At 47.4% G+C, this 26,480-nt stretch overlaps 2 protein-coding genes across 2 annotated transcripts in view; both read left to right on the forward strand.

Annotated features, from left to right (window-relative positions):
- The window catches only part of LOC115167264 (putative leucine-rich repeat-containing protein DDB_G0290503), a 34,540-nt gene extending 26,093 nt beyond the window's left edge, over positions 1-8,447 (forward strand). Inside the window, exons 2-3 of the mRNA XM_029721505.1 lie at positions 6,567-7,760; positions 8,055-8,447. Of these exons, the coding sequence (XP_029577365.1) occupies positions 6,630-7,760; positions 8,055-8,168 (1,245 nt within the window). The 5' untranslated portion in view covers positions 6,567-6,629 and the 3' untranslated portion in view covers positions 8,169-8,447. The remainder of the gene's footprint in view (positions 1-6,566; positions 7,761-8,054) is intronic.
- The window catches only part of LOC115167263 (trichohyalin-like), a 150,683-nt gene that overhangs the window by 66,501 nt on the left and 57,702 nt on the right, over positions 1-26,480 (forward strand). The window lies entirely within an intron of this gene.

Here is a 26,480-nt window from a genome sequence, read left to right on the forward strand (position 1 = left end):
AGGTTGACTGTGCTGCGCTGGAATGGAGGTGTCCTATAGTCGGCCCAATTTCAGCTAATCCACCACGCCTGATTGTTTGCTGAAGTGCACATTTGGGGTGGACATTCATTAGTCCTCCACTGGAGGTTTTATACCATGATTTCCTTTATTTTGGTCTTTTTCAACTGTTTAAAAAAAATAAAAAATACATGGGCTATCATTTATAATTTCCCCAAGCTACTGAATCTCATCTACTCTGGCTTAATTTAGACCGTCCTCCCAACATCAGAGTGCATATCCTATTTTTTGGGGACGCTTACAAATAACATGGAGCATCTCAATGTGAAAGCATTATCCAAATTGCAATTGGTAAGTGTTGCGCTAGATTTATTTTGGTACCTCATCTGCAACAGCCTCAGTACCCAGACACAGTCTCTGCCCCCCCTCCCCCCCGGCCTGTGCTTTGATGTGGGTTATCAGTGAGCCCCATCGCCCCCGTCCCCCGCCACCCTCCCAGCCCCTCCGTGTCAGCACCTTTTGATGTAGCCTATGTGCACTTCCAAATATCATTTTTAATAAGGAGTCATTATCATTTAGATTTCTTGCTGAATGAGAAGAGTGACCTCTGGTATTTATCTGGTGGGGGGGGGGTCATGGTGAGGATGTGTGTATTGTGCTGTGGTGGTGGCAGGCAGACAGATATGGCTCATTGACATTAAGCCAAAATGCTTACTATGTGCATTCTGGGAAGATTGGGTGGAAGCCACTTATATGGGGAGCTGTATACGGTGGCAGTCATTCACATCTCTTTTCTGTCTGGTAATCAGAATGTCTTCTCTAGCAGTTCCCAGAGCAAGTCCGTTTGGGTCCAAGCACTCTAGTCTGCATACTAGTAGTTCAATAAATCAGTAGTTATTTAGAACGTACTGTAGATGTAGCTTGTTGGAGATGCGTGTGTGTACGTACGTGTGTAGTGGTGGGGAGACTTATTATGAAGCTCACCTTCCCTGAATAATGGCATTACAGAGCAGGTTGGGGGACTGGCCTTGGCTGTGTTGGGCTGTGTAAGACAGGGAGGGTAGCAGCTGCGCCCTCATACACAAGGCTCCTCTAATTTGGCAGAGCTCACCATGGACTCCCTCCACCTCGTTGAAGGACAGTCTCAAGAACTAATATCATCCTATTTTTATCAGGCAGTGAGCGAGCAGAGAGAAGTCCCAGGGCCCTGACAGGACAAAGAGCCTCTCCACATGCCTCCCTCTTTAATATCTTTCTGTGGACCAGGTCGCAATTAGCATGTTAATGAAGGGATCTGAAACCTCTAAAGATCAAGACAATAGGAGTCCTTTCTGGGCGCCTGAAGATAACAAATAACCTTTAACGGAAATTACCAGATGAAATGTACAGCGTTTATCGAGTGAAATACTCATTTTTAAGAGTAATCTACGAAACGCTGGCGTTAATCTTTTTCTTTATGCTTTTGAGCCCCATGCCTGCCTCTAGCTTATTTTGGTTAATTACATTGAGGACACTTTATGCTTGTCTCTTTTAAAAAGGCCTTGCGGTTAGCTGCATATTCTCCCTGCCCTACTTGATGTTGGTGCATGCTGGCTAAGCTGTGAGAGGCTCATTTAGGAGCCCTGGTGCTGCAGCTTTGTCACAGCGGTGAGAGATCAAAGAGACCCCTAATACTCAGATTCAGGAAAAAGAATACCAAAATCACACTGGTTTCCTGGGCAGGCCTGGTGTTGGTAGCATTGGGTCAAACTCAAGATAATGAGGAGTGTGTTACAGCCCCTTTTAAACCACACAGATTTTCACACATGTCCATTATGCAGTGGGAACCTGCTGGACTGGGCTGACCCTGTGTAGGAGTAGAGAGTTAGTATTAGTACAGGTGGTAATGTAATAATATATGCCATTTAGCAGACGCTTTTATCCAAAGCGACTTAGTCATGCGGGCAGACATTTTACACATGGGTGGTCCTGGGAATCGAACCCACCATTTTGGCGTTGCAAGCGCCATGCTCTACCAACTGAGCTCCAGAGGTGATAGAGGCAACAACAAGGCCTTGATGCAACGGTCCGATGTGAACAAATAAATGGGTTGATAGACAACCCTGGCAGAGGGCAGGTAGAGGAGTGAGCGTAGGATGGGGTTGGGAGAGGCAACACGGCTGGGTTCAAAGCACCTGTGTGAAGAAGACACTGGAAGGACTGTCCTCTACAGAAAACCCCTGATTCACTGTTCAGTCAGACCAGTTAAGCAGAGGCTTCCTGGAAACGCACGTGTACACACACACACACACACACACACACACACACACACACACACACACACACACACACACACACACACACACACACACACACACACACACACATCAGCCAGGCCCAGACGATACCCTGCAGCGTCAGCAGCACCCTAGCTCTCCGCATGAACTGCCCCAGGCCACAGATACAGACAGACAGACAAGACAGACAGGTCCAGCCTCTCTCTACTCCTCTCATCTATCACTCACCTCTCCATTTCTTCCTCCTCTCCTCTCCCCTCCCCCTATCTCTTCTCCTCCTCCCCATCTTCTCTTCTCTCCTCCTGCCAATTTCCTTTCCTCCTCCCCATCTCCTCTCCTCCTCCCTATCCTCAACCTCCCCCTCCCCATCTCCTCCTCCTCCTCTCCTCCTCTCCTCCTCCCCATAATTTCTCCTCCTCCCATCTCCTCTCCATCTCCTCTCCTCCTCCTCCCTATCTCTTCTACTCCTCCCTATCTCTTCTCCTCCTCCCCATCTCCTCTCCTCCTAGTCTCCTCTCCTCTCCATCTCTTGTCCTCCTCTCCTCCTCCCCATCTCTTTTCCTCCTCCCCATCTTCTCTCCTCTCCTCCCCATCTCCTCTACTCCCAATCTCCTCTCCTCCTTCCCATCTCCTCTCCTCCTCCCTATCTCCTCTCCTCCTCCCCATCTCCTCTCCTCCTCCTCCTCCTCCTCCTCCTCCTCCTCCTCCTCCTCCTCCTCCCTATATCCTCTCCTCCTCCTCCATATCTCTTCTCCTCCTTCCCATCTCCTCTCCTCCTCCTCCCTATCTCCTCTCCTCTCCTCCCCATCTCCTCTCCTCCTCCTCCATCTCCCCATCTCCCCTCCCCCCTTCTCCCCATCTCCTCTCCTTTCCTCCTCCCTATCTCCTCTCCTCCTTCCTATCTCCTCTTCTCCTCCCTCCCCATCTCCTCTCCTCCTCCCTATCTCCTCTCCTCCTCCCCATCTCATCTCCTCTCCTCCTCCTCCCTATCTCTTCTACTCCTCCCTATCTCTTCTCCTCCTCCCCATCTCCTCTCCTCCTAGTCTCCTCTCCATCTCTTGTCCTCCTCTCCTCCTCCCCATCTTCTCTCCTCTCCTCCCCCTCTCCTCTACTCCCAATCTCCTCTCCTCCTTCCCATCTCCTCTCCTCCTCCCCATCTCCTCCCTATATCCTCTCCTCCTCCTCCATATCTCCTCTCCTCCTCCCCATCTCCTCTCCTCCTCCTCCCTATCTCCTCTCCTCCTTCCCATCTCCTCTCCTCCTCCTCCCTATCTCCTCTCCTCCTCCCCATCTCCTCTCCTCCTCTTCCACCTCCCCATCTCCCTTCCCCCTTCTCCCCATCTCCTCTCCTTTCCTCCTCCCTATCTCCTCTCCTCCTCCCTATCTCTTCTTCTCCTCCCCATCTCCTCTCCTCCCTATCTCCTCTCCTCCTCCCCATCTCATCTCCTCTCCTCTCCTCCTCCCTATATCCTCCCTATATCCTCCCCATCTCCTCTCCTCCTCCCAATCTTCTCTCCTCCTCCCCATCTCCTCTCCTCCTCCTCCTCCACATCTCCTCTCCTCCTCCCCATCTCCTCTCCTCCTCCTCCTCCTCCACATCTCCTCTCCTCCTCCACATCTCCTCTCCTCCTCCTCCTCCTCCTCCACATCTCCTCTCCTCCTCCACATCTCCTCTCCTCCTCCACATCTCCTCTCCTCCTCCTCCACATCTCCTCTCCTCCTCCCCATCTCCTCTCCTCCTCCTCCTCCTCCACATCTCCTCTTCTCCTCCACATCTCCTCTCCTCCTCCACATCTCCTCTCCTCCTCCTCCTCCACATCTCCTCTCCTCCTCCTCCTCCACATCTCCTCTCCTCCTCCCCATCTCCTCTATCTCTTCCTGTCTCTTACTACTAGCTCAGTGTTGTCCTCTTTATTCTCTCTGTCAGTCCATGCCAGTTGAATGGATTTCTAATATCTGTGCATGGACATGGTTGTGTGTATGACTCTGTGCTTATAAGAAATAACCTTTAACCTTTGGTAACCTTGTTCATATCAATCAGGGTACATAATGTAGTTATTATACAAAATGTACATTGCATGCGTGTGTGAGAGAGGGGTTTGTACACCAATATTTTCCATGGAACTGAATTCTTCAAATATCTTTCCAGTTTAGCCCTGGCAGGTAAGACCTCACATAGATGTCAGGCGAGGTAAAGCTGCCCCTGTAATATTGCTAGGAGGCGGGAATAAAACGGTGTGAATTATCTGTCAAAGCATCAGCCCAGTGAGCTGTGTGGCCAGTTCATTAAACTGCTGACAGTACCATTAATATTAGTGTGCCTTTAAAACCCCAGCATCAAATCAGAACCACCCAGGGAGATGTGAGGTGGTTCAGCTTTTAGAGGGGAGTGATCTGAATTGTAATGGGCTGTAGGAGGATAGGTGGTGGAGGTCTATAATAAAGTCTCTTTTAAAACCTCTTTTTGGAAATGGGATTTATATGGCACTGCTGGCATTATAGAAAGCAAACCTTAGAAAACTGGTGAGATGGACATGTCATGAATGAATGTTTATCATCATGCCAAGCATTAGGCTAAAATGTCCCTGATGCATAACTTCTTGCCTAATTAGGATTTTGAAGAAAAAAACTCCTGGACTTTCCATCACATTTAGACACTGTGTGTATTTGGTAGTTGCCACATAATATTTTTTCTGTGATACAAATTTCCAGTAAACTAATTGATGATAGCCTCGTAGTGTGCATTCTCTTGCAGTAACCTGTACCAAAAGATAGCTTATTCTTGTTTGCTTTTGCTTTTCCTATTTGGTGCGAGAACCAGCAAACTTTTAGGACATGGAGATTACCAAGATGGTATGCTGCGCGTATACAGAACGAAATGCATTTTTCGTGTGGAAAACAGGACAGAAATGTGTTGCTTTGATGTTAGCCATAAAACCATTTTTTCTTTTTTTAAGGATGAATACTTTGGATGTACACAGAGTGGTGTGACAGTTGTAGAGCGCCCTCACCGTTGCTGTCCAGCAGTGCCTGGGTCCACACATTTACCATATACCCTCCCACCACTCTGTCTTCCAGAGTAGCTTTTATTCTCCTCAGAGGAGGGAGAGATGCCTCTTGTTCTCTTTAAGACAGATTTTTAATACTGTTCCTCTCCGACTACATTTGTAGAGAGCAAATGCTTTAATGAAATATGGGACAAACACTATACACATCATGTTTTTCATCTGTAGTAGTATAGCCTTGAAATGGACTCTACCGCACTAAAAAAAACTGCCCGTTGATTTCAAAATATTTATTCCATCTAGTATCTTGGTGAATTTACATGAAATTAAAGTCATGACATCCATTTGATAAGCAACTGAGGAGTATATAATTGGGACATTCAGGGAAAATGACATCTTAATTATATTCGCTGACACTTACCATGCAGTGTCAATTGGCTGGTAATAAAGAACAGGACATGCATTTTATCTGTGTAGCATTGTTTGATTACAAATCTGTCTGTTGGGTAACTTGGGTTAATTGAGTTTATGAAATTAGAAGTTTTCTTCATGAATTCAAATGTTTCCTTTCTTACATCTTGAAGTTCTCAACACTGTCAGTTGTATTGTATAGTAAGCATTGTGTATAGCAGGATTTGATGCATGTATTGTGTTGAGGTCAGCTATTGTACTGTGATGTACAGTTTCATCTTCCAAAGCCTATTGAATTGTGACACATTTGCTTCTGGGTGACTGGCCTTGCTTTCGTCTACACTGTGACTCTCAATAACAGAGGCTAATGTGGCTATGGGAAATGGATTCAAAACTAACCCAGCAACAAGCAGCAGTGGAGCTAAGCTTTTCTGGGAAATTGATATGTACTGTATCTTCTGTCACAAAAATGTAATATTGTACCTGAAATTGTGTGGTAGGAGATGTGCCTCTCTTGATAGTTCGACATGTGAGTGCAAACTGTATTGTATTTTGTGTTTTACTGTAATAGATGACTTTGATGTTCAGTTGCTTCTGGGGACTTTCAATAGGCTTTGTGTTTTAGTTTAGTGCTGCAGACTTCCAATTATATGTAAATGCATCCCTGTTTCTTTCCTTCCCTCCTTGAAATAATCACTTATCTGACATGTTCTGACATGACTTGATTGGCAAAAATAATAGTGGAATCCTTGCTTTCACCTAATCTACTGTGAAATTGGTGATTACCTCAAGGAAAGCTGGATGGATGGAAGGAAAGGAGGAGGAAAGGAAGGAGGTAAACATATATCAAATCAGGCCTGTGTTTATCTTGTATCAGGTGGAGGAGCGTGAAGCCCAGGTCCAGGAGCTGCAGGACACCATCACAGAGCTGCACCAGGAGATGACCAGGAAGGACCAGGACACGCTGACACAGCTGCAGGACACCATCACAGAGCTGCACCAGGAGATGACCAGGAAGTACCAGGACACGCTGACACAGCTGCAGGACACCATCACAGAGCTGCACCAAGAGATGACCAGGAAGGACCAGGACACGCTGACACAGCTGCAGGACACCATCACAGAGCTGCACCAGGAGATGACCAGGAAGTACCAGGACACGCTGACACAGCTGCAGGACACCATCACAGAGCTGCACCAGGAGATGACCAGGAAGGACCAGGACACGCTGACACAGCTGCAGGACACCATCACAGAGCTGCACCAGGAGATGACCAGGAAGTACCAGGACACGCTGACACAGCTGCAGGACACCATCACAGAGCTGCACCAGGAGATGACCAGGAAGGACCAGGACACGCTGACACAGCTGCAGGACACCATCACAGAGCTGCACCAGGAGATGACCAGGAAGTACCAGGACACGCTGACACAGCTGCAGGACACCATCACAGAGCTGCACCAGGAGATGACCAGGAAGGACCAGGACACGCTGACACAGCTGCAGGACACCATCACAGAGCTGCACCAGGAGATGACCAGGAAGTACCAGGACACGCTGACACAGCTGCAGGACACCATCACAGAGCTGCACCAGGAGATGACCAGGAAGGACCAGGACACGCTGACACAGCTGCAGGACACCATCACAGAGCTGCACCAGGAGATGACCAGGAAGTACCAGGACACGCTGACACAGCTGCAGGACACCATCACAGAGCTGCACCAGGAGAAGGACCAGGACACGCTGACACAGCTGCAGGACACCATCACAGAGCTGCACCAGGAGATGACCAGGAAGTACCAGGACACGCTGACACAGCTGCAGGACACCATCACAGAGCTGCACCAGGAGATGACCAGGAAGTACCAGGACACGCTGACACAGCTGCAGGACACCATCACAGAGCTGCACCAGGAGATGACCAGGAAGGACCAGGACACGCTGACACAGCTGCAGGACACCATCACAGAGCTGCACCAGGAGATGACCAGGAAGGACCAGGACACGCTGACACAGCTGCAGGAGCTCCACCAGCTGGAGAGCAGGGTGAAGCAGCTCACTGACCAGGTAGAGCTGAGGAACTATTACCACCCAGACAGGTCTAGTTCAGGACTGGCCAGTTCTGTTGGGAAACACTTGCCCACTTCTAATCAAGATCAAATAGAACAAGTAAATCAAAATGTTAACCTCATTTAACCACTTTTAATCACATTTTAAACACACTATTGACAGAGTATGCAATTGCTTCATCAGCATAATGAAACCAGCATTGGTCTAATCTACAGTGTATGACACAGTTGTACTTGTAACCCATTGGTGTGGTACAGTGAATGATGTGCTGTGTGGTTGTCTTGATGGCAGGTCAGGAGCTCCGAGGAGACCATAGGCCAGCTGAGACAGGAGGTGGCTGTTAGAGTGGGCATCAGCAGCGCTACCCTGTCTGGGGACGTGAGCACAGCAGGGAAAGTGGGTTAAAGCACAGTGTTCATGCATATACAGTACATGTACTGTTATATGTTCCACAGGACATGATCTACTACATGACCTACGTTTTATATAGGCTGTAGGGTCTAACAATGCATCAGTGAACATATAATGCACTTGGATCCACTCTGGGCTTTTCCGGTCTTAAATATTCATCCAAATGTCATTTTTCTGTGCAGGTGATAGAAATGATAGAAATGTAAGCTAGTCCTATAAAGTTCCAGTTATATTGTGTTCATTTTCTCTATTCTAAGACTCATTAACATGTCATCAGTCATCCTGTTGTTATTAACATTCCTATACAAGCTTACGCATTCACACATAAATCACATTAGACCCTCATTTCCAGATGAATGCATATGTACATGGTGACTCAGTCTCTCACACGGTCTGTCTGAGTGGTCTGTCTGTATGGTCTGTCTGTATGGTCTATCTGTATGGTCTGTCTGTGTGGTCTGTCTGTGTGGTCTATCTGTATGGTCTGTCTGTATGGTCTGTCTGTGTGGTCTGTCTGTGTGGTCTGTCTATATGGTCTGTTTGTATGGTCTGTCTGTGTGGTCTGTCTGTGTGGTCTGTCTGAGTAGTCTGTCTGTATGGTCTGTCTGTATGGTCTGTCTGTGTGGTCTGTCTGTGTGGTCTGTCTATATGGTCTGTCTGTGTGGTCTGTCTGTATGGTCTGTCTGTGTGGTCTGTCTGTCTGTATGGTCTGTCTGTATGGTCTGTCTGTGTGGTCTGTCTGTGTGGTCTGTCTGTGTGGTCTGTCTGTATGGTCTGTCTGTCTGTATGGTCTGTCTGTGTGGTCTGTCTGTGTGGTCTGTCTGTGTGGTCTGTCTGTATGGTGTCATGGGTTGGAGATCATGATTGCCCTGTAGAGCTGGAGATCTTTGAGACCAGTGTTTGTTGAGAGGGGCTCTAATGATGGCACATGTGGCCTGGGTTCTGATGGCCCCAATGTGGGAGCCAGGGCCAGTCTGAATAGCAGCTCTGTCCCCCTCTCTCCACCTAACTCTTGACGTCTCCACACATCTGGCAGGCAGCCCAGAGACCATGATGGGAGTCAATTAACTCTAATGAATTGTAATATTGTGCAATTTTAATCAGGCAGTAATTCTGTATAATAACCTTAACATTTCTGGACGGGATTGGATTGCAATTACGTGTGCAGCAGCAGAAGAAGGCAGAGAGTTTAAGTAGGGAACTATGCAGGTCCCTAGAAAGAGGGCTTTTTAGAGTTCCTTTTGTTTGCGTTTAATATGGAAATTGTGCGAAAATAATGAGACAACTTCTCCTCATTGCTTATTGAATTTGGGAGGTCAGGCACAATGAGTTTTGTGTAATTATGGACATAGCCTCAGAGATGGTAGGTAGATTGGCCTATTAGTCCTGTCTGGGATGATTTTTTTCTCTCTGGTGGATTTTGACCTTCAAATCATCCAAATGCTAGTTAGAACCTTCCTGATTGGTTGAATTGGCTTGTTGATTAGTCAGGCTTCCCTGGTGGGCTCACTGACTGGTATCCTGTTTGGCTGCGTGGGGGTGGAGGAGGAAACAGCCTCATAGCCAGATGGTAGAGAATAGAGGGAACCGTAGAAAACATATGTAAATGAGAGAAATGTTCCCGTCATGTATTTGGTGTTTTAGGGAAACAGAATTGTCTTTGTGTAAGAGTGGATGTCATTGGTGCTGAAACAGAATATTCTAACACTGAAGGAATCTATGGATCCTGACCCTGTCCTCCATCTCTGCAGCCTTTTCCTCTCTTCTCCTCACCTCTCATCCCTTTTCCTTCTCCTCTTTCCCTCTCTCAATGTGGAGGAAATGCATTGGAAAGGAGAGCCAAAGTCACACAACATTAGTTTGGTAGTGGCTGCCGCTGCAGAAAGCTATTAATCTTCCTTGACAGTATCATAGAGAACGGTGGAGCTGGGTCGCGCCTAGCCCCTCGCTCTCCCTCGCCATGCGCCACTCGCAGGAAATTGCCTCATACTTCAGCGGGCAGGAAGGTGACACGTCGGCGACACCCACGCATGTGTCACTTTCAGGGCCCAGGGCCTGGGTGGGAGCGGGCTCCGGTGCCACAGACAAGCGCTGCCTGGGGAGCAGTAGAGGAGAGCTGCCCAGGGGAGGCTGGCTGAGCTGGGGTCTGGACATGCAGGGAACCACGCTGGATTTAGAGGAGGGGCGGAGGAGGGGTAGAACTAGTTACCAATAAATGAGGTCTTAACCTCCCTAACTTTCTTTGGCCACTAGTATTTGACCTGATTGAACCCATCTACTGCACAAAAGGACTGGGTGGAAATGGAGAGTTGTGGCGTTGAGCTAGCCAGTTCAAGAGGGTGTATTTGGGATATTTGCAGTGCCCGCTGTTCGCTGTCTCTTATTTGATGAATTTTCACTCCTACAAAGAGGATAGGTAGTTGCCCCACTGGGGGGATGGACGGAGGGATGCAGCAGGACCCAGGGAAAGTGCTAGGTGGTGAGCTTCTCTGTGGCTGGTTTCAGCCTGCATTCTGGATCATGAGGGCTGTTCTGTCCGCTGCCACCCGTATGGGGAGCAGTAATGAAAGGAGAGGTTAAGGAGGAGAGTGAAGTGGTCTCGCTCGACAATAAATCCTATGTAGTAGGGGATGCTATGGGACCCCACTCCTAGAACACAGTAGGGGCGTTGAAAAGGGACAGGCGTACGCACACTTACCCAGACACACATGCTCACACACACACGCTATGCCTGTTAAGAACTGCTGTGCCTCATCTATGAAAGAGATTGAGCTAATGGAAATGTGGGCTAATGTTTTGTGGAGCGCATTCCCTGAAAAAGGCCAGGATTCTCATTTCTCACTCAATACATCTTCTTTGTGTCATACGTTTGACTAAAATGTTGTTTATGAGTTGATTTGACTATTATTTGAAAATGTAGACATACATCATTTTAACAAAACTGAAGCTTTTATCAGTTCTGAAGCCACAGACACTGATGCAGGTGTGGTATACGTACCAGCTGCTGGGTTGGCCATTGTTTTCAGATGAGATGTACACTGTGCTGTTTGAGAGGGAATAGAAAGCTTTATGCTGTACCATCTCCTCCCGGCACCACACCCCATCCCTGTGCAGACCTCTCCAGAGGACCAATGTTTATTGCCATTCTAAAGCAGGCTTTGTTGTGATTGTGTGTGCTCTCCGTCCCCTTCTCCTTGTTTCCACTCTTCTTTCATTTTGTGCAGGGCTGGGGGGATTGCTGTGTGCTGCGGCTCTGTGATTAGAGAGAGGGAGAGGCAGAGTGCTTCTCAGCAGGACTCTGTTTTATATTCATCAAAAGAGCTGCCTTTGATTTGCTCCCTCTGACGTGTGACAGCGGCGCGGCTGCAGCACCACACAGCCGCCGAGGAAATCGTGCACTTATCACCCCTCCCTCCTCCTCCCCTGTTCTCCAGCAGTACCCACCACCCTACTCCCCACCACTCCCCCCCGCAGCCCAACCTTCAGGCCGCCTGGCCGTCTTATTCATTTCTCTATTGTTGTTAATATTCCCTCTTTTCACTCAAAAGGCAGACTTTCTCCAAGATTTGCCCTCGCCATCTTTCCCTCTCCTCAGAATAGTTACCCAGAGTAGAGCCTGTGGACTGACGGGCCAGCAGAGGGGGGGGGGGGGGGGGGAAGGGGGAGAGAAAGAGGGCGAAAGAGAGAGAGCTCTAAGTATGGATGATGGGTGGTGATGAGAAGCTCATCAAGGCCCTGTCTGTCTGAGTAGGACAATGTCCATTTCCATGGGAGGGAAAACAGGCCCTTGTTGATTACAGAACAGTATTGAATACGTTTTTTTCCCCTGTTGATTGCAGTATATGAATGTGACCGTTCAGTCACTGCTGCCTACATAGAATTACAATTCCATTACGGTTGCCTTCTTTGTCTTGCTGACGTCCAGTGGCCACCCTGCTGTACAGACTCCCTCATTATCCAGGGTGGGAATGACATAACATCTGGGTTGGAGAAAAGGCCAGGTAATGTCCTGGGATGGTGGAGGCTCAGGTTAACCCAGATAAAGTCCTGTCCTGTAGCCTGGAGGAGCATCTCTCACCCTGTCTCTATGACCTTCAGCTCTGTGTAGGTAGTAGCTCAGACGAGGCCTCTGTAGTTTCCTATGTGTTTACACAGGAGCCCACCCTATTACCACCCTCAACTAGCAGATCAGTCAATTCTGCACAGTTTCTGATGGCTCAGACTAAAATCACATACTCACGCACACACACACACACTAGCTCTTCTCTCCAAACACTGCCCCCCTCTGCACCACGCCTGGGCCCGAGCAGGACACACACTCCTGTGTTTGAACAGGGCCCCTCTGTGCTGCAGAGACCAGCTTGGTTATTAACGGTGTCAATTATTAAAGCAATTTCCAACTCTGCAAACAGTGGCAGGGAGAGGCGAGCAGGCGCAGGAACGTGTGTGTGGACGTGTGTGAGTGTGAGATCCATGGGGAGGGAGGGACAGACTGAGGCCGTTTGCCTGCTGCTTTGTCCCTGCAGTGGCCCAGCTAACAAGGTCACATACACCCAAGGTTAGCTCGGAGGGAGGGGAACATGCTTGGGTAATATTTCACCTTCTCCTTGGTTCCACAAGCCTCTTATGCACACCACACACACACACACACACGGACACACACATACTTGCAAACACACTCACTTCCCAGTAACTGGAAATTGAAAGATGTCCAATTGGCGTTGTGCATGTACAGCAGCAGAATGAAATGCAAACTGAAGCAGTGTTCACTGATGCCCACTGATCTCTCCTTGCCGTTTGTCGATCCCCCGAACTTCACGGCTCATGTCGCATTTGATAGGGACGCCGCCATGTTACAGTTCATATACTGTACTGTATACACAGGGTTAAATGCACGCCACAGTCTCAGGGTCCTCTGGAGAGCGGGATACGTAAGTAAACATTCAGCTGCATATTGTGGCTGACATCAAATCAAATTTTCGTAAACAACAACTGAAATGCTTACTTACAGGTCCTTCCCAACAATGCAGAATATAATAAAGAATTATTATAATAATAGAAAAAAATAATAACACAAGGAATAAATACACATTGAGCAATGATAGCTTGGCTATATACACAGGTTATCAGTACTGAGTCCATGTGCAGGGGTACGAGGAAATTGAGGCAGGTATGTACATATAGGTAGGGGTAAAGTGACTAGGCAACAGGATAGATAATAGACAGTAGCAGCAGCGTATGTCATGAGTGTGGACGTGTGGACGTGTGTGTGTGCTGACAGTGTGCCTGTGTGTACTTGTTATGTGTGAGTGAGTGTGTGTGTATGTGTTGGTGTCAGTGTAAGTATGTGTGTGTGTGGGTAGAGTCCAGTGTGTGTACATAAAGTCAAAAAGGGTCAATGCAGATAGTCCTGGTATCTATTTGGTGAACTATTTAGCAGTCTAATGGCTTGGGGTTGGAAGCGGTTCTGGAGCCTTCTGGAGCGTCCCGGTACTGTTTGCCGTGCGGTAGCAGAGAGAACAGTCAATGACTTGGGTGACTGGTGTCTTTGAGAATTTCTAGGGCCTTCCTCTGACACCTCCTGGTATAGAGATCCTGGACGGTAGGGAGTCTGGCTCCAGTGATGTACTGGGCTGTACGCACTACCCTCTGTAGCGCCTTGTGGTCTGATGCCAAGCAGATGCCAAACCCAAGCAGTGATGCAGCCAGTCAAGATGCTCTCAGTGGTGCAGCTTTAGAACTTTTTGAGACTCTATGGGCCCATGCCAAATCTTTTCAGCCTCCTGAGGGGGAAGAAGTGTTGTCATGCCCTCTTCACGACTATGTTGCTGTGTTTGGACCGTGATAGGTCCTTAGTGATGTGAACACCGAAGAACTTGAAGCTGTCGACCCGCTCCACTACAGCCCTGTCGATGTGAATGGGGGCGTGTTCGGCCCTCCGTTTCCTGTTGTCCACTTTAAGCTCCTTTGTCTTGCCCACGTTGAGGGAGATGTTATTGTCCTGGCACCACTCTGCTAGATCTCTGAGCTCCTGGTAATCGTCGTTGGTAATCAGACCCACCACCGTCGTGTCATTGGCAAACGTGGTTACATTATTTTATCTCCTCTTCTCCTGTGTTGTGTTTGAGTCAAGCCTCACTCCTGAAAACAAAGCTTACTGTAGGTCCTTTAGTCTTAGCTCTCACATCTTGTTGCTCCGAGGGCCGATGCGGAACAGACAGACAAGGTAGAAGGACTACAAGGTAATACAATGGAATATACAGTGTAGGCTTATGATGCCTCACGCATGTAGAGCTTTCCGTGTTTAGATAACTACTAGGAGGGAATGTTAGTGTCAGGCTGCACAGCTCACAGCTCCAGGGAGAAGGTAGTTGGATGGCAGTTTGAATGGAGTTTGATAGGAGCGTAATGACCGTCTGATGGCCCTCCTGTCTGGGTCTTGTCAGGCTGTTCAAGGTGACCGCTCCAGACCCCACTGTCTGTCTCTGTGTCTCTCTGTCTACATGCATGATGATGCATTTGATCAGAACCCATCTCCCTAATGGTCTCTGTGAGCTGCCAGCATTCTACAGAGCACTCAAGAAGCCCTTGTCCCTGTCATTTCAGATGTTCACCTGCCCCACTAAGCATAGGTAGCCATTCACCCCTCGTTCGCCCGCTGCTCTTGACAGTAAGAAAGAGGGAGTTGAGAGCGGCGTAGAGAGAGAGAAAGAGGGAGAGAAAGGGAGTGTTAAACCATGCAATGCTGCGCTTTGTGTCAGAGAGGGACATCTTCCTTCTGCTCCGCTGTAATCTCTGAAGCCGTGCCATGGTGTGTCAGTGTTAAGTTGATACCGAGCTTTGGGCTGCTGTGGACCTCTACTTCTGAAGCTCTACTGTAGGGCCTAAACCCCATAATCCAGCTCAAAGGCAGACGCTTGGGTTAGTTATGTGTATATGTGCTGGAGATTGACTGGCTCTTTTCTGAGAGGCGTTTTCTCTCTCCTCTTTCCTCCTCTGTTGTTCCCCCATGTTCCTGAGGCTGGCTCTTTGGCCCTGCAGGATCCCCACAAGGCTCTGGGTGATTCCAGCGTTTATCCTCCCGCCCCTCCATGTCTCTCGCTGGGGAGAAAGCAGGAAGCGGGGATAGCAGCAGCTCATCCTCAGGGCTCCACTGTCTGCTGCCACATAGGCCCTGTGGCCTTCTGCACATTTCTATGGAAACACTGACTGGCTATTTCTGTAGCTGATCTGACAGCAACCATCCTGTCTGGCTCTCGGTACATTATGTAGTTTTGTATAATATATAAACAGCCATACACAGTGCATTCGGAAAGTATTCAGACCCCTTCCCTTTTTCCACATTACTTTACAGCCTTATTCTAAAATTGATTTTTTTTTTAAATTCCTCATCAATCTACACACAATACCCCATAATGACAAAGCGAAAACAGGTTTGTAGAAATGTTTGCAAATTTATAAAATATGAATTATTTACATAAGTATTCAGACCCTTTGCTATAAGAATTGAAATTGAGCTCAGGTGCATCCTGTTTCCATTGATCATCCTTGAGATGTTTCTACAACTTGATTGAAGTCTACCTGTGGTAAATTAAATTGATTGGAAATGATTTGGAAAGACACACACCTGTCTATATAAGGTCCCGCAGTTGACAGTGCATGTCAAAGCAAAAACCAAGCCATGAGGTTGAAGGAATTGTCCGTAGAGCTCCGAGACAGGATTGTGTCGAGGCACAGATCTGGGGAAGGGTAAAAAAAAAAATCTGCAGCATTGAAGGTCCCCAAGAACACAGTGTCCTCCATCATTCTTAAATGGAAGAAGTTTGGAACCACCAAGACTCTTCCTAGAGCTGGCCACCCGGCCAAACTGAGCAATCGGGGGAGAAGGGCCTTGGTCAGGGAGGTGACCAAGAACCCGATCGTTACTCTGACAGAGCTCCAGAGTTCCTCTGTGGAGATGGGAGAACCTTCCAGAAGGACATCCATCTCTGCAGCACTCCACCAATCAGGCCTTTATGGTAGTGGCCAGAAGCCGCTCCTCAGTAAAAGGCACATGCCTGCTTGCTTGAAGGAGGGATGTTTTATTTGCAAATGTAGGGACTCAGAGTCCCTATCCATCTGCTAGCCCAGCCATTTTCTCTCCACAGCTTCCCTTCCTCCGTCTCCTGCTGCACCACCTTTGTCTGTGAGTCTCGTCTTCACTATAGGACAGAGCCTCTTATCAGTGTAACTACAGCAACGCAAATCACGTTGAGAGAGAGATGCTAGTAGCTCATTTTGTTTGTTTTCTTTTTAAGGGCATATTGTTTTATTTATGGTGGTTTTCTGTATTATTAAGAGAAGAGTTGTGAATCGCTGTCGCGTCATTGGTTTATCTTTGTGAGTATGCTTCGATGTCTGCTCTCCCTCCCTGGCCCTGTGAAGTCAGACTTTTTGATAGGGCTCTTGACACAGCAACACTTGGCAGCAGACTCCCTTTGTTCTCGCAGGGAAAGGTGCCGAAGGCATTCGAAAGCAATAAACAGGAAAAGCTATCAAATTCAATATTTCTCAGCAGATGACGAAACAGACATGTATTTGTGCACTTGGCATGCAGCGAGATCCCTCCTGGCTCCTGGATATGATACAAAAAAAGTAAACATGCAATATTAGCGTTAAGGTAGGGGAGCATTATCTAGCAGACACCACACCAGGCCTAATCTTATCAGTGACACCAACACATATCAGGTAGAATCTCTTCATTTAGCAGAATTGAACAGATCACGATAAGTCCCTGGGAAGGAAGAAATTCCCTACATGGAAACACCTGTCCCTGCCTTTGAGTGGCTTTGGGGGAGCCAGCCAACTGGAAGCAATTATTTGCTGGTGGTCAGCATTTGAGCTATCTGCTGGGATTAGCTGAGGGGCTGCTGATCTGGGAGCTGGTCGAGCGTGATGTGGTTACACCTGACTGGGCACTCTGGGCTGAGCTGAGATAGGCTTGGCTAAAGTCAACTGGCATGGGATGGGATGGGCTGAGCCAGGCTGGGTTGGGCTAGACTTGCTTGGGTGGGTTGCTTGGGCTGCACCTCATTGAGCTCAGGAGCCTGCCTGTGCCTGCTACGTTCCACATCACCAACAGAGTCTCAGGCTAGGTGGAGCTTTTGAGGTGAACCTCTTTATAATGGAGATATACTCACTGGTGATAGTAAGAGATGATAAGCACTATTTAACTGGGCGGTATTGTATGGGGCGAAAATGTGTTCATGTGTGACTACAAACTAATGTATTTTTGTGTGTGTGATTATTTACAGATTTGGGTAAATGTGAGGGTTCTGAGTGTGTGTGTGTGTGGTGTGGTGAGTGTGTGTCTGGCTGCGTTCATCTGAGGGGTCTGGCTGTGGACGTGATTGTGCTTTGATGAGGTCTCAGTGGTGCGCCCCGCTCTGGTCTTGTTGAGATGCTTGGTGCCTTGCATTCCCATCGCTTTCAGCTGATGGGATCACAGATGGAATGTGTGCCAGTGTGAATTGCCCGTGATATACATAACAGCCTAATTTATCTTCTCCACCCCTCTCTTTTCAGCAATTCCTCCCTCCTGCCTGCGTACCCCTCTCCCTCCTTCCTACCCCATTCCCTCCTCTCTCCCTCTCTCTCTCTGTCTGTCTTTCTCTCTTTCTCTCTCTATCAATCTTTTCCCCTCTCCCCCACTCTCTCTACCCCTCTCTGTCTCTGTTTGTCTGTCTGTCTGTCTGTCTGTCTGTCTGTCTGTCTGTCTGTCTGTCTCTCTCTCTCTCTCTCTCTCTCTCTCTCTCTCTCACACTATCTCTCTCTCTCTCTCTCTCTCTCTCTCTCTCTCTCTCACACTATCTCTCTCTCTCTCTCTCTCTCTCTCTCTCTCTCTCAGTTCAGGTGCCCTCCCGGTCCTTTAGCAGGGTTAACAGGCAGTGCCAACTCCAGCTATTCCCTGAAGGCAGTTTGTCAAACCTTTAAGTCTCTATAACCACCCACCACACTGGCCCTGGACCAACTCCTATGTACCCGTGTGGAGAATAGTGGGTTAGCCAGTGTGGAGAATAGTGGGTTAGCCAGTGTGGAGAATAGTGGGTTAGCCAGTGTGGAGAATAGTGGGTTAGCCAGTGTGGAGAATAGTGGGTTAGCCAGTGTGGAGAATAGTGGGTTAGCCAGTGTGGAGAATAGTGGGTTAGCCAGTGTGGAGAATAGTGGGTTAGCCAGTGTGGAGAATAGTGGGTTAGCCAGTGTGGAGAATAGTGGGTTAGCCAGTGTGGAGAATAGTGGGTTAGCCAGTGTGGAGAATAGTGGGTTAGCCAGTGTGAGAAGCCAGTAAGAACACACACTCTTACACACAGTTCATCATTGCTCTAAAATGGCTACTGTGTCCAGTGCTAAGCACCAATACACACCACTAATCCTTCTGTTTTCTGGTGCCTGCTTCAGAGAGAGAGAAGGGGGAGGTAAATAGAGAGAGCAGGAGAAAGAGAGTAGAGAGCGTGAGAGAAGGGAGAGAGAGCAGGAGAAAGAGAGTAGAGAGAGAGAGAAGGGAGAGAGGGAGCAGGAGAAAGAGAGTAGAGAGAGTGAGAGAAGTGAGAGAGAGCAGGAGAAAGAGAGTAGAGAGAGTGAGAGAAGGGAGAGGGAGCAGGAGAAAGAGAGTAGAGAGAGTGAGAGAAGGGAGAGAGGGAGCAGGAGAAAGAGAGTAGCGAAAGTGAGAGACGGGAGAGAGGGAGCCGGAGATAGAGAGTAGAGCGAGCGAGAGAAGGGAGAGAGGGAGCAGGAGAAAGAGAGTAGAGAGAGTGAGAGAAGGGAGAGAGGGAGCAGGAGAAAGAGAGTAGAGTGAGCGAGAGAAGGGAGAGAGGGAGCAGGAGAAAGAGAGTAGAGAGAGTGAGAGAAGGGAGAGAGGGAGCAGGAGAAAGAGAGTAGAGAGAGTGAGAGAAGGGAGAGGGAGCAGGAGAAAGAGAGTAGAGAGAGTGAGAGAAGGGAGAGAGGGAGCAGGAGAAAGAGAGTAGCGAAAGTGAGAGACGGGAGAGAGGGAGCCGGAGATAGAGAGTAGAGCGAGCGAGAGAAGGGAGAGAGGGAGCAGGAGAAAGAGAGTAGAGAGAGTGAGAGAAGGGAGAGAGGGAGCAGGAGAAAGAGAGTAGAGTGAGCGAGAGAAGGGAGAGAGGGAGCAGGAGAAAGAGAGTAGAGAGAGTGAGAGAAGGGAGAGAGGGAGCAGGAGAAAGAGAGTAGAGTGAGCGAGAGAAGGGAGAGAGGGAGCAGGAGAAAGAGAGTAGAGAGAGCGAGAGAAGGGAGAGAGGGAGCAGGAGAAAGAGAGTGAAGGGAGAGAGGGAGCAGGAGAAAGAGAGTAGAGAGAGTGAGAGAAGTGAGAGAGAGAGCAGGAGAAAGAGAGTAGAGAGAGTGAGAGAAGGGAGAGAGGGAGCAGGAGAAAGAGAGTAGAGAGAGTGAGAGAAGTGAGAGAGAGAGCAGGAGAAAGAGAGTAGAGAGAGTGAGAGAAGGGAGAGAGGGAGCAGGAGAAAGAGAGTAGCGAAAGTGAGAGAAGGGAGAAAGGGAGCAGGAGAAAGAGAGTAGAGAGAGTGAGAGAAGGGAGAGAGAGCAGGAGAAAGAGAGTGAGAGAAGTGAGAGAGAGAGCAGGAGAAAGAGAGTAGAGAGAGTGAGAGAAGGGAGAGAGAGAGCAGGTGATTGAGACGAGCCATTGAATCAGACATGGCTCTGTGGTGCAGAACTGTTATATTGGGATTCTTTGTAGACGATCTCCTTTCTCCTGTGGTCAGTGTGGGAAGTTTGATTTACTATCAGAGATTGTTTCATACTGATGGAGGGTGTTGGAAGAATTCTTATTTAAAACAATTGTGGAACAAACAGCTGACTGAAGACGGGACAAAACCAAAATAAAAAAACATGATTTTTTTATAATCTAACAAAAACCGAACTTACCTCAAAAAGCAGTCATCGATCAGCACTATCAGACAGAGCAGTGCAGGCGGCCGAGTTGAATCAACAGATCACATCACATATTTTAGCACATATTTTACTTCCTGCTTTGCTCCTATGGGTACACTCACAATGGCCGCCAGTTATGCCAGTATGCCATCATTGATTTGAATGGGGATCATCCAAAATTCCATGACCATCACAGCCCTAGTGTGAGTGCATGAGTATATGTGTGTGCCATAGACTACAGTGATGTGCATGGGGAGTAATGGATATAAAGTACCTCATAGAGATAGCTCCCTAATCTGATTCCTCCTGAAGCTGTGGGCTTGCCATGATTTGTTTGGCTGACCGGGGCTCTGTATGCACATCATGCAGAGTGGGCTTGATTTGCAGCGCTACAGAATGATCCCACTTGGCATAACAGAGAGAGAGACAGAGATATTTGTATACAAGAGAGTGCAGAGAGCGTGCCGGGGAGGCTGGTAAAGAAGCACCCTTCAGTCCAGTGGGTGGGGCTGATCCATCTCGCTCTGAATTGTGCACTTTGAGGGACATTTCTCGTAACGGGCCACTCGCTCATCCTTAACACCAGCAGCCCGCTGGGAACTTTGCAAAACTCTGTCCGATGCACCACAGCGGTGACACACAGCCCAGCACTCGGCACGCCACCTCCACGGCACGCCGCTCCTCGCCATACCCACCCCCCTGATGCATCATTCACCGCCGGGCCCATTTACATCCATTTATCTGACTGCGTCAACATGGGTACAGTGTGTGAACAGTTGTGTTTATCTGCTCCTCATATATCATCATACTGTGGGGATTTATATTCATCAGCTTCTGTTTTCCAGAGTGTAACTGTTATGCTATTATTATTATTATTGCATTGGAAATGCGCTCTGTGGTAAGAATTCCCTCAGTCCAGGATGATTTTAATCTGGTAAACAATATAATCATATAATTAAGGGGGAAAAACCTGAATTGCAAGATAATGTATCAAGTGCCTTTAATGTGATTACATTGTGAGTGTTGCCTGTCTTTATCTAAAAGCTTCAAGAACCAAACAAAAGGAAAATGGTGTGATTGTATGCTCTTTTAAGCAGTCCTTTGTTTCTTAAAGTAATCATAAAAATAGGACTCAAGTCAATTACACAGATTATCTCCCAGTTGATATGACAGTCCCTTTGCAGGCTATATCTCCAGTCACTTTACATAATGTCGATTACATAATGAATGTCACCTATTTTCTCTACCTTATTGACGGGCTTCCAGGCACCTGCTAAACTGCCTGACAACATTCACATTAATACCACATTTTCTGTATAAAAATTCCTAAATATATTTTTCAGCTTAAAACATGTAGTTGGTATTTAAACAATCTAATTATAGGAAGGTCCACTAATCACTGTGTATTGTTCATGCACTGTCAATGCAAATTCATTGAGGAGAATGTGGGCTTTAGTATTATGTATGTTGGCATAAACTGCTTTTCCCTGAGCAAACCAATGCTGTTATATTATTCATCAGCCAGACACTGTACCAAATATCCCTGCAGCAAAATGGAGGTGCGGCAGCCGCAGCAGCAGGCAGGCAGGAGACACTTAGTCACATGGACAGAGCAGGAGCAATAGCAGCTCCTCCAATTCAGCTGGGAATTGACTCTGGGTGACAATGGAATTCATTTCCAAAAGCGTGTGTGTGTGTGTGTGTGTGTGTGTGTGTGTGTGTGTGTGTGTGTGTGTGTGTGTGTTTGTGTGTGTGTGTGTGTGTGTGTGTGTGTGTGTGTGTGTGTCTGGTGACAGGGCTGTGGTAATAAGGCTCGGCAGCAGCCCGCTTTAGTATTAAAGGCACAACTCCCTTCCTCTACAGGCAGTAAAGCAATGCCGGGACGCAGTGAAATGTTTACAGTGCTGTGGTTGGCTCCTGCAGCCAGGCCGTGGAGGATATTACTGCAGCTCGCCGCTAATCACTCATCCCTGCCCACCAATCAGGACTCTGCCCCCTCCACCTCCACAACAACGCTCCTAAAGCACCACATCACAAGGACACTTTAAATGCCTTCCCACTACGCTTAGAATGATTAGCCCTATTTAAGTATTTTTCCATTATTCATTATTTGCATCAGGAACCCATAAACACGCCGGGTTCTGATTCTGGCTGTAGCTTTTGACACTGTTGAAGGTTGGCTGAGGTGAGAAGTTTGCCTGGAGCTCTGGGAGGAAGGTTCCAGAGGGGTTTAGGAGGGACAGTAGGGTCGTAGGGAGGGAGCCAGGAGGTGTGAAACCTGAATAATAAAACCGACTTAACAGAGTTACACAGTCACAGCCCTGCATACATCACCTCAATGACAAAATAGGATTTATTCACCATTCAAGTGGGAAGATTATCTTTGGCACAAGCTATCAATTTGACTTTTTTTTGCAAGAATGCAAGTATGGCTGTTGGAGTGTAAAGTGACTTTTTATCAGGGCTTGGTTATGCTTGTGGTTGGTGACTCCCCATGTTAATACGAACCAGTAGTGAGTGCCAGTTTATCCTAAGCCAGTGCAGCTGGTGGGGCCTGATTTGAACTCCATTCTGATTCTGGTGGGGATTGCCGTCACACACAATCATCACATTGGATTAAAAGTTGTTGTGATTTTAAGTACTCAACTCCCTTGCCAAAATCAATAAAGCAAGTCAATAGCTGGACCCAGCGCTGCGTTCCTGCTTCCCACCACCAAAGCTGTGCTACACTGCTATGGAAGCCTGCCTTTCCTTCCTCCACAGTCACACACCCTACCAAAGACAGGTTCTCAAACCCACTAAGGCCCCATCTCATTTGGACTTTTCATTATCTCTCCTTAGTTAAGTCTATATCAGATCGTTGAGATACGCGGTCGTGTCCGCCATATTTGGGTAAACTTATCATCATTGATAAGAGTTAGATGTTGTATGCCTTGGCCAATGTCCTGTCCTTTTTGTACAATGTAGTTTGACGTATGTAGACTATTCTGTGTTCTGTTAAGTCCATGTCCCTTACTGACCATTGTCTCTCACAATAGCCTAAGAACTCTCTGCTTCTACAAAAGACAATACCACCGTATGATTATTATCTTAAGAAGAGATTCTGGTATTTGTAACAATACAGTTACTGTACAGTTAGGTTACAGTTCAGTTAGGTTACAATACCGTCAGGTTTTTTTTTCATTGCCGTGGCGCTGCTAAGGCAGCCATGGCTGATCGCTCCCATACGTATTTGTACATTTATTGATTTCTAAGTGTTATTTGAATTGTAATTTGTCCATCAGATGTAGTTTTTTTATTTGCTTATTTAGAGATGGTTACACTTCGTCATCTTGACAAAGTTTTAAGTCAGTTGTTGCCAAAGTGAGTGCTACACAGTGTTTGTGGAGAGGAGTGGCTAGTGTGCTGCAATTCAGCTTTTAGCTGCCAAGTATGTAATGTATGTAATAATAATATACTACTACTACTACTAATACTAAAATTAGTACTACTACTACTATTGTACTGTTACAATACTGTAGGTGTGAGTACGGAAAACTATTTTGTTGATGTTTTTAGTTTTGTGTGTTTGAAGCCTCATGGCTCGGCCTTCATGACTAGGCCTTCATGGCTAGGCCTTCTTGGCTAGGCCTTCTTGGCTAGGCCTTCTTGGCTAGGCCTGCATGGCTAGGCCTTCTTGGCTAGGCCTTCTTGGCTAGGCCTGCATGGCTAGGCCTTCTTGGCTAGGCCTGCATGGCTAGGCCTTCTTGGCTAGGCCTTCATGACTAGGCCTTCTTGGCTAGGCCTTCTTGGCTAGGCCTTCATGACTAGGCCTTCATGGCTAGGCCTTCATGGCTAGGCCTTCTTGGCTAGGCCTTCATGGCTAGGCCTTCATGGCTAGGCCTTCATGGCTAGGCCTTCTTGGCTAGGCCTTCATGGCTAGGCCTTCATAGCTAGGCCTTCATGCCTAGGCCTTCTTGGCTAGGCCTTCATGGCTAGGCCTTCTTGGCTAGGCCTTCATGGCTAGGCCTTCATGGCTAGGCCTTCTTGGCTAGGCCTTCATGGCTAGGCCTTCACGGCTAGGCCTTCACGGCTAGGCCTTCACGGCTAGGCCTTCTTTGTTAGGCCTTCATGGCTAGGCCTTCTTGGCTAGGCCTTCATGCCTAGGCCTTCTTGGCTAGGCCTTCTTGGCTAGGCCTTCTTTGTTAGGCCTTCATGGCTAGGCCTTCATGCCTAGGCCTTCTTGGCTAGGCCTTCTTGGCTTACTTTTTATATCAAGAAGAGATTCTGGTAATTGTAACAATACAGTTATTGTCTTGTACTGATATAACACAATACAATAGTGTAGGTGTGAGTTTAACAATACCGAAACTCTTGATGTTAATTGGTTTATGTTTTGAAACCTCTGGGCCAGGCCGTCATTGTGAACGAGAACAAGTTATTGACTTTTTCTCATTTAAAGAATGGCTATATAAAAAAAAGAATCACCAACTATGCCTCGTCCAAGGAATGGACATAAAATGGATGCCTTCCAGGGCCAGTCTTGAAAGGTATCGCATATTTCATTTCCCCTTCTTGACAACATTTATTTTATCCTGCCACGCCAGACGAGCTGCAGGAGATGAATCTAAGCAGAGATGAGTGCTTTGTACCTATCAGTACTATATGTTTTATTTATGTTTATATGTTTTAAAACTCTTAACCACTAATCGAGCAGATTTTTAATTGCAATCCAAGGAGAGTTGTGATAGTTTCAGCTGGAGATAACCTGCTTCTGAAAAGATGGCTGTTTTTAGATGATCCAATCTCCACCAACACTAGCAAGGCACTCTTTTTTTGTGTGTGCGAGTACGCGTGCACGTGCGTACATGGCTCTGTGTGTGTGTGTGTCTCTGTGTGTATGTGTGTGTGTGTCTCTGTGTGTGTGTCCTCGTAGCTGCGTCTGTTTTGGTGTGTGGGTGGTGGGTGATAACACAGTTTACAACTAGGTGTAGGGAGCATTCCGTGAACAAACAGCATGATTCGATTCTGGGAAAACACATGTATTAGTGAGTGTTCACTTCAGCGTGCTGTGGACGTGGGTGGTGGAGCTGCAGAGGACACAATCACGTGTTGTTGACCATGATTTCATTGTGTTCTTGTTGTTGGTTTCTTAGCTTTTTAAATAGCTTTTACATTTTTAAGTAGTAGTCTCAAATCCTCCTAACAGTGGGCTCTCGTAGTGAAGGCCCGCTTGACTTACGCTTCTGGCATACCCTCTGGCCTTGCGCACACACACACACACACATTCATAGTGGAGATGAGGATGAGGGGAAAAGAAATAAGCTGCAGCACTGCATAAGACAGGTGTCAGCGTGTCCTCTTCGCCGGCCATAAAAGTTAATTAAAGAAAAGGAATTTTTATTATGCTGTGCTGCTGGAGCACGACTGCTGCTTAATAATAGCCTCTCCTGGAGCTGCTGTCAAGAGGAGCACCAAAGCAGAATAATGGCTGTGTGTGTGTGTGTGTGTGTGTGTGTGTGTGTGTGTGTGTGTGTGTGTGTGTGTGTGTGTGTGTGTGTGTGTGTGTGTGTGTGTGTGTGTGTGTGTGTGTGTGTGTGTGTGTGTCTGTGTCTGTGTGTGTGTGTGTGTGTGTGTGGGGGGGGGGGGGGTGGATGTGTGTTCATCTGCTCATGTGCCAGAGGGATTCATTCTGTGTTGGTAGAAATGTTTTGTTTCATTACAGTGATGATATTCTATTGTACATAGTCCTTCTATTCCTACAAAGACCACTCAATATTTCATTGTTTTATTTGTGAAGAAGTTGAGCCACACCTAATGACATCTGAGGACTTGGATTTCTGAGGACTTGGATTTCACCTACCTTAGTCTTGTGATCCCACCATGGCTCGATAAAGACCTGACTCTCTAGAAAGTCATGTCCCCATGTGGCAAGAGAATACCTCAGAATATTGCTGTGCACTGGGTGTCTACATAGCCTGACTCTATGTGGAATATATCAGGGTTTATATAGTAGTCCTTATTTGTATTCCCTTCCTGCCACTGCTTTAATGGTATTTGTTTTGTTCTGCTCTGAGAGTATTTTGGGAATCTCAGTGGGGAGTTTGGGTTTTAGGAGGATTGGGTGATTTGGATCAATGTGGCTCATTTTTCTTCTGGCATACAGCGATGCCCTCTTTTTTTGGCACATTTGAAAGAGAAACGTGGGCGTATCAAACACTCAAACAAGTACACACACCTAAGAATGCACTCACACACACACACACACACACACACACACACACACACACACACACACACACACACACACACACACACAAACAAGAAAACAAACGCATGCACACTAACAAACACACTCTGTACATTAGGATATACAGTACCTAGCAAGTCTAC

This window comes from Salmo trutta, chromosome 29, assembly GCF_901001165.1.
Source record: "Salmo trutta chromosome 29, fSalTru1.1, whole genome shotgun sequence".
Lineage (NCBI taxonomy): Eukaryota > Metazoa > Chordata > Actinopteri > Salmoniformes > Salmonidae > Salmo > Salmo trutta.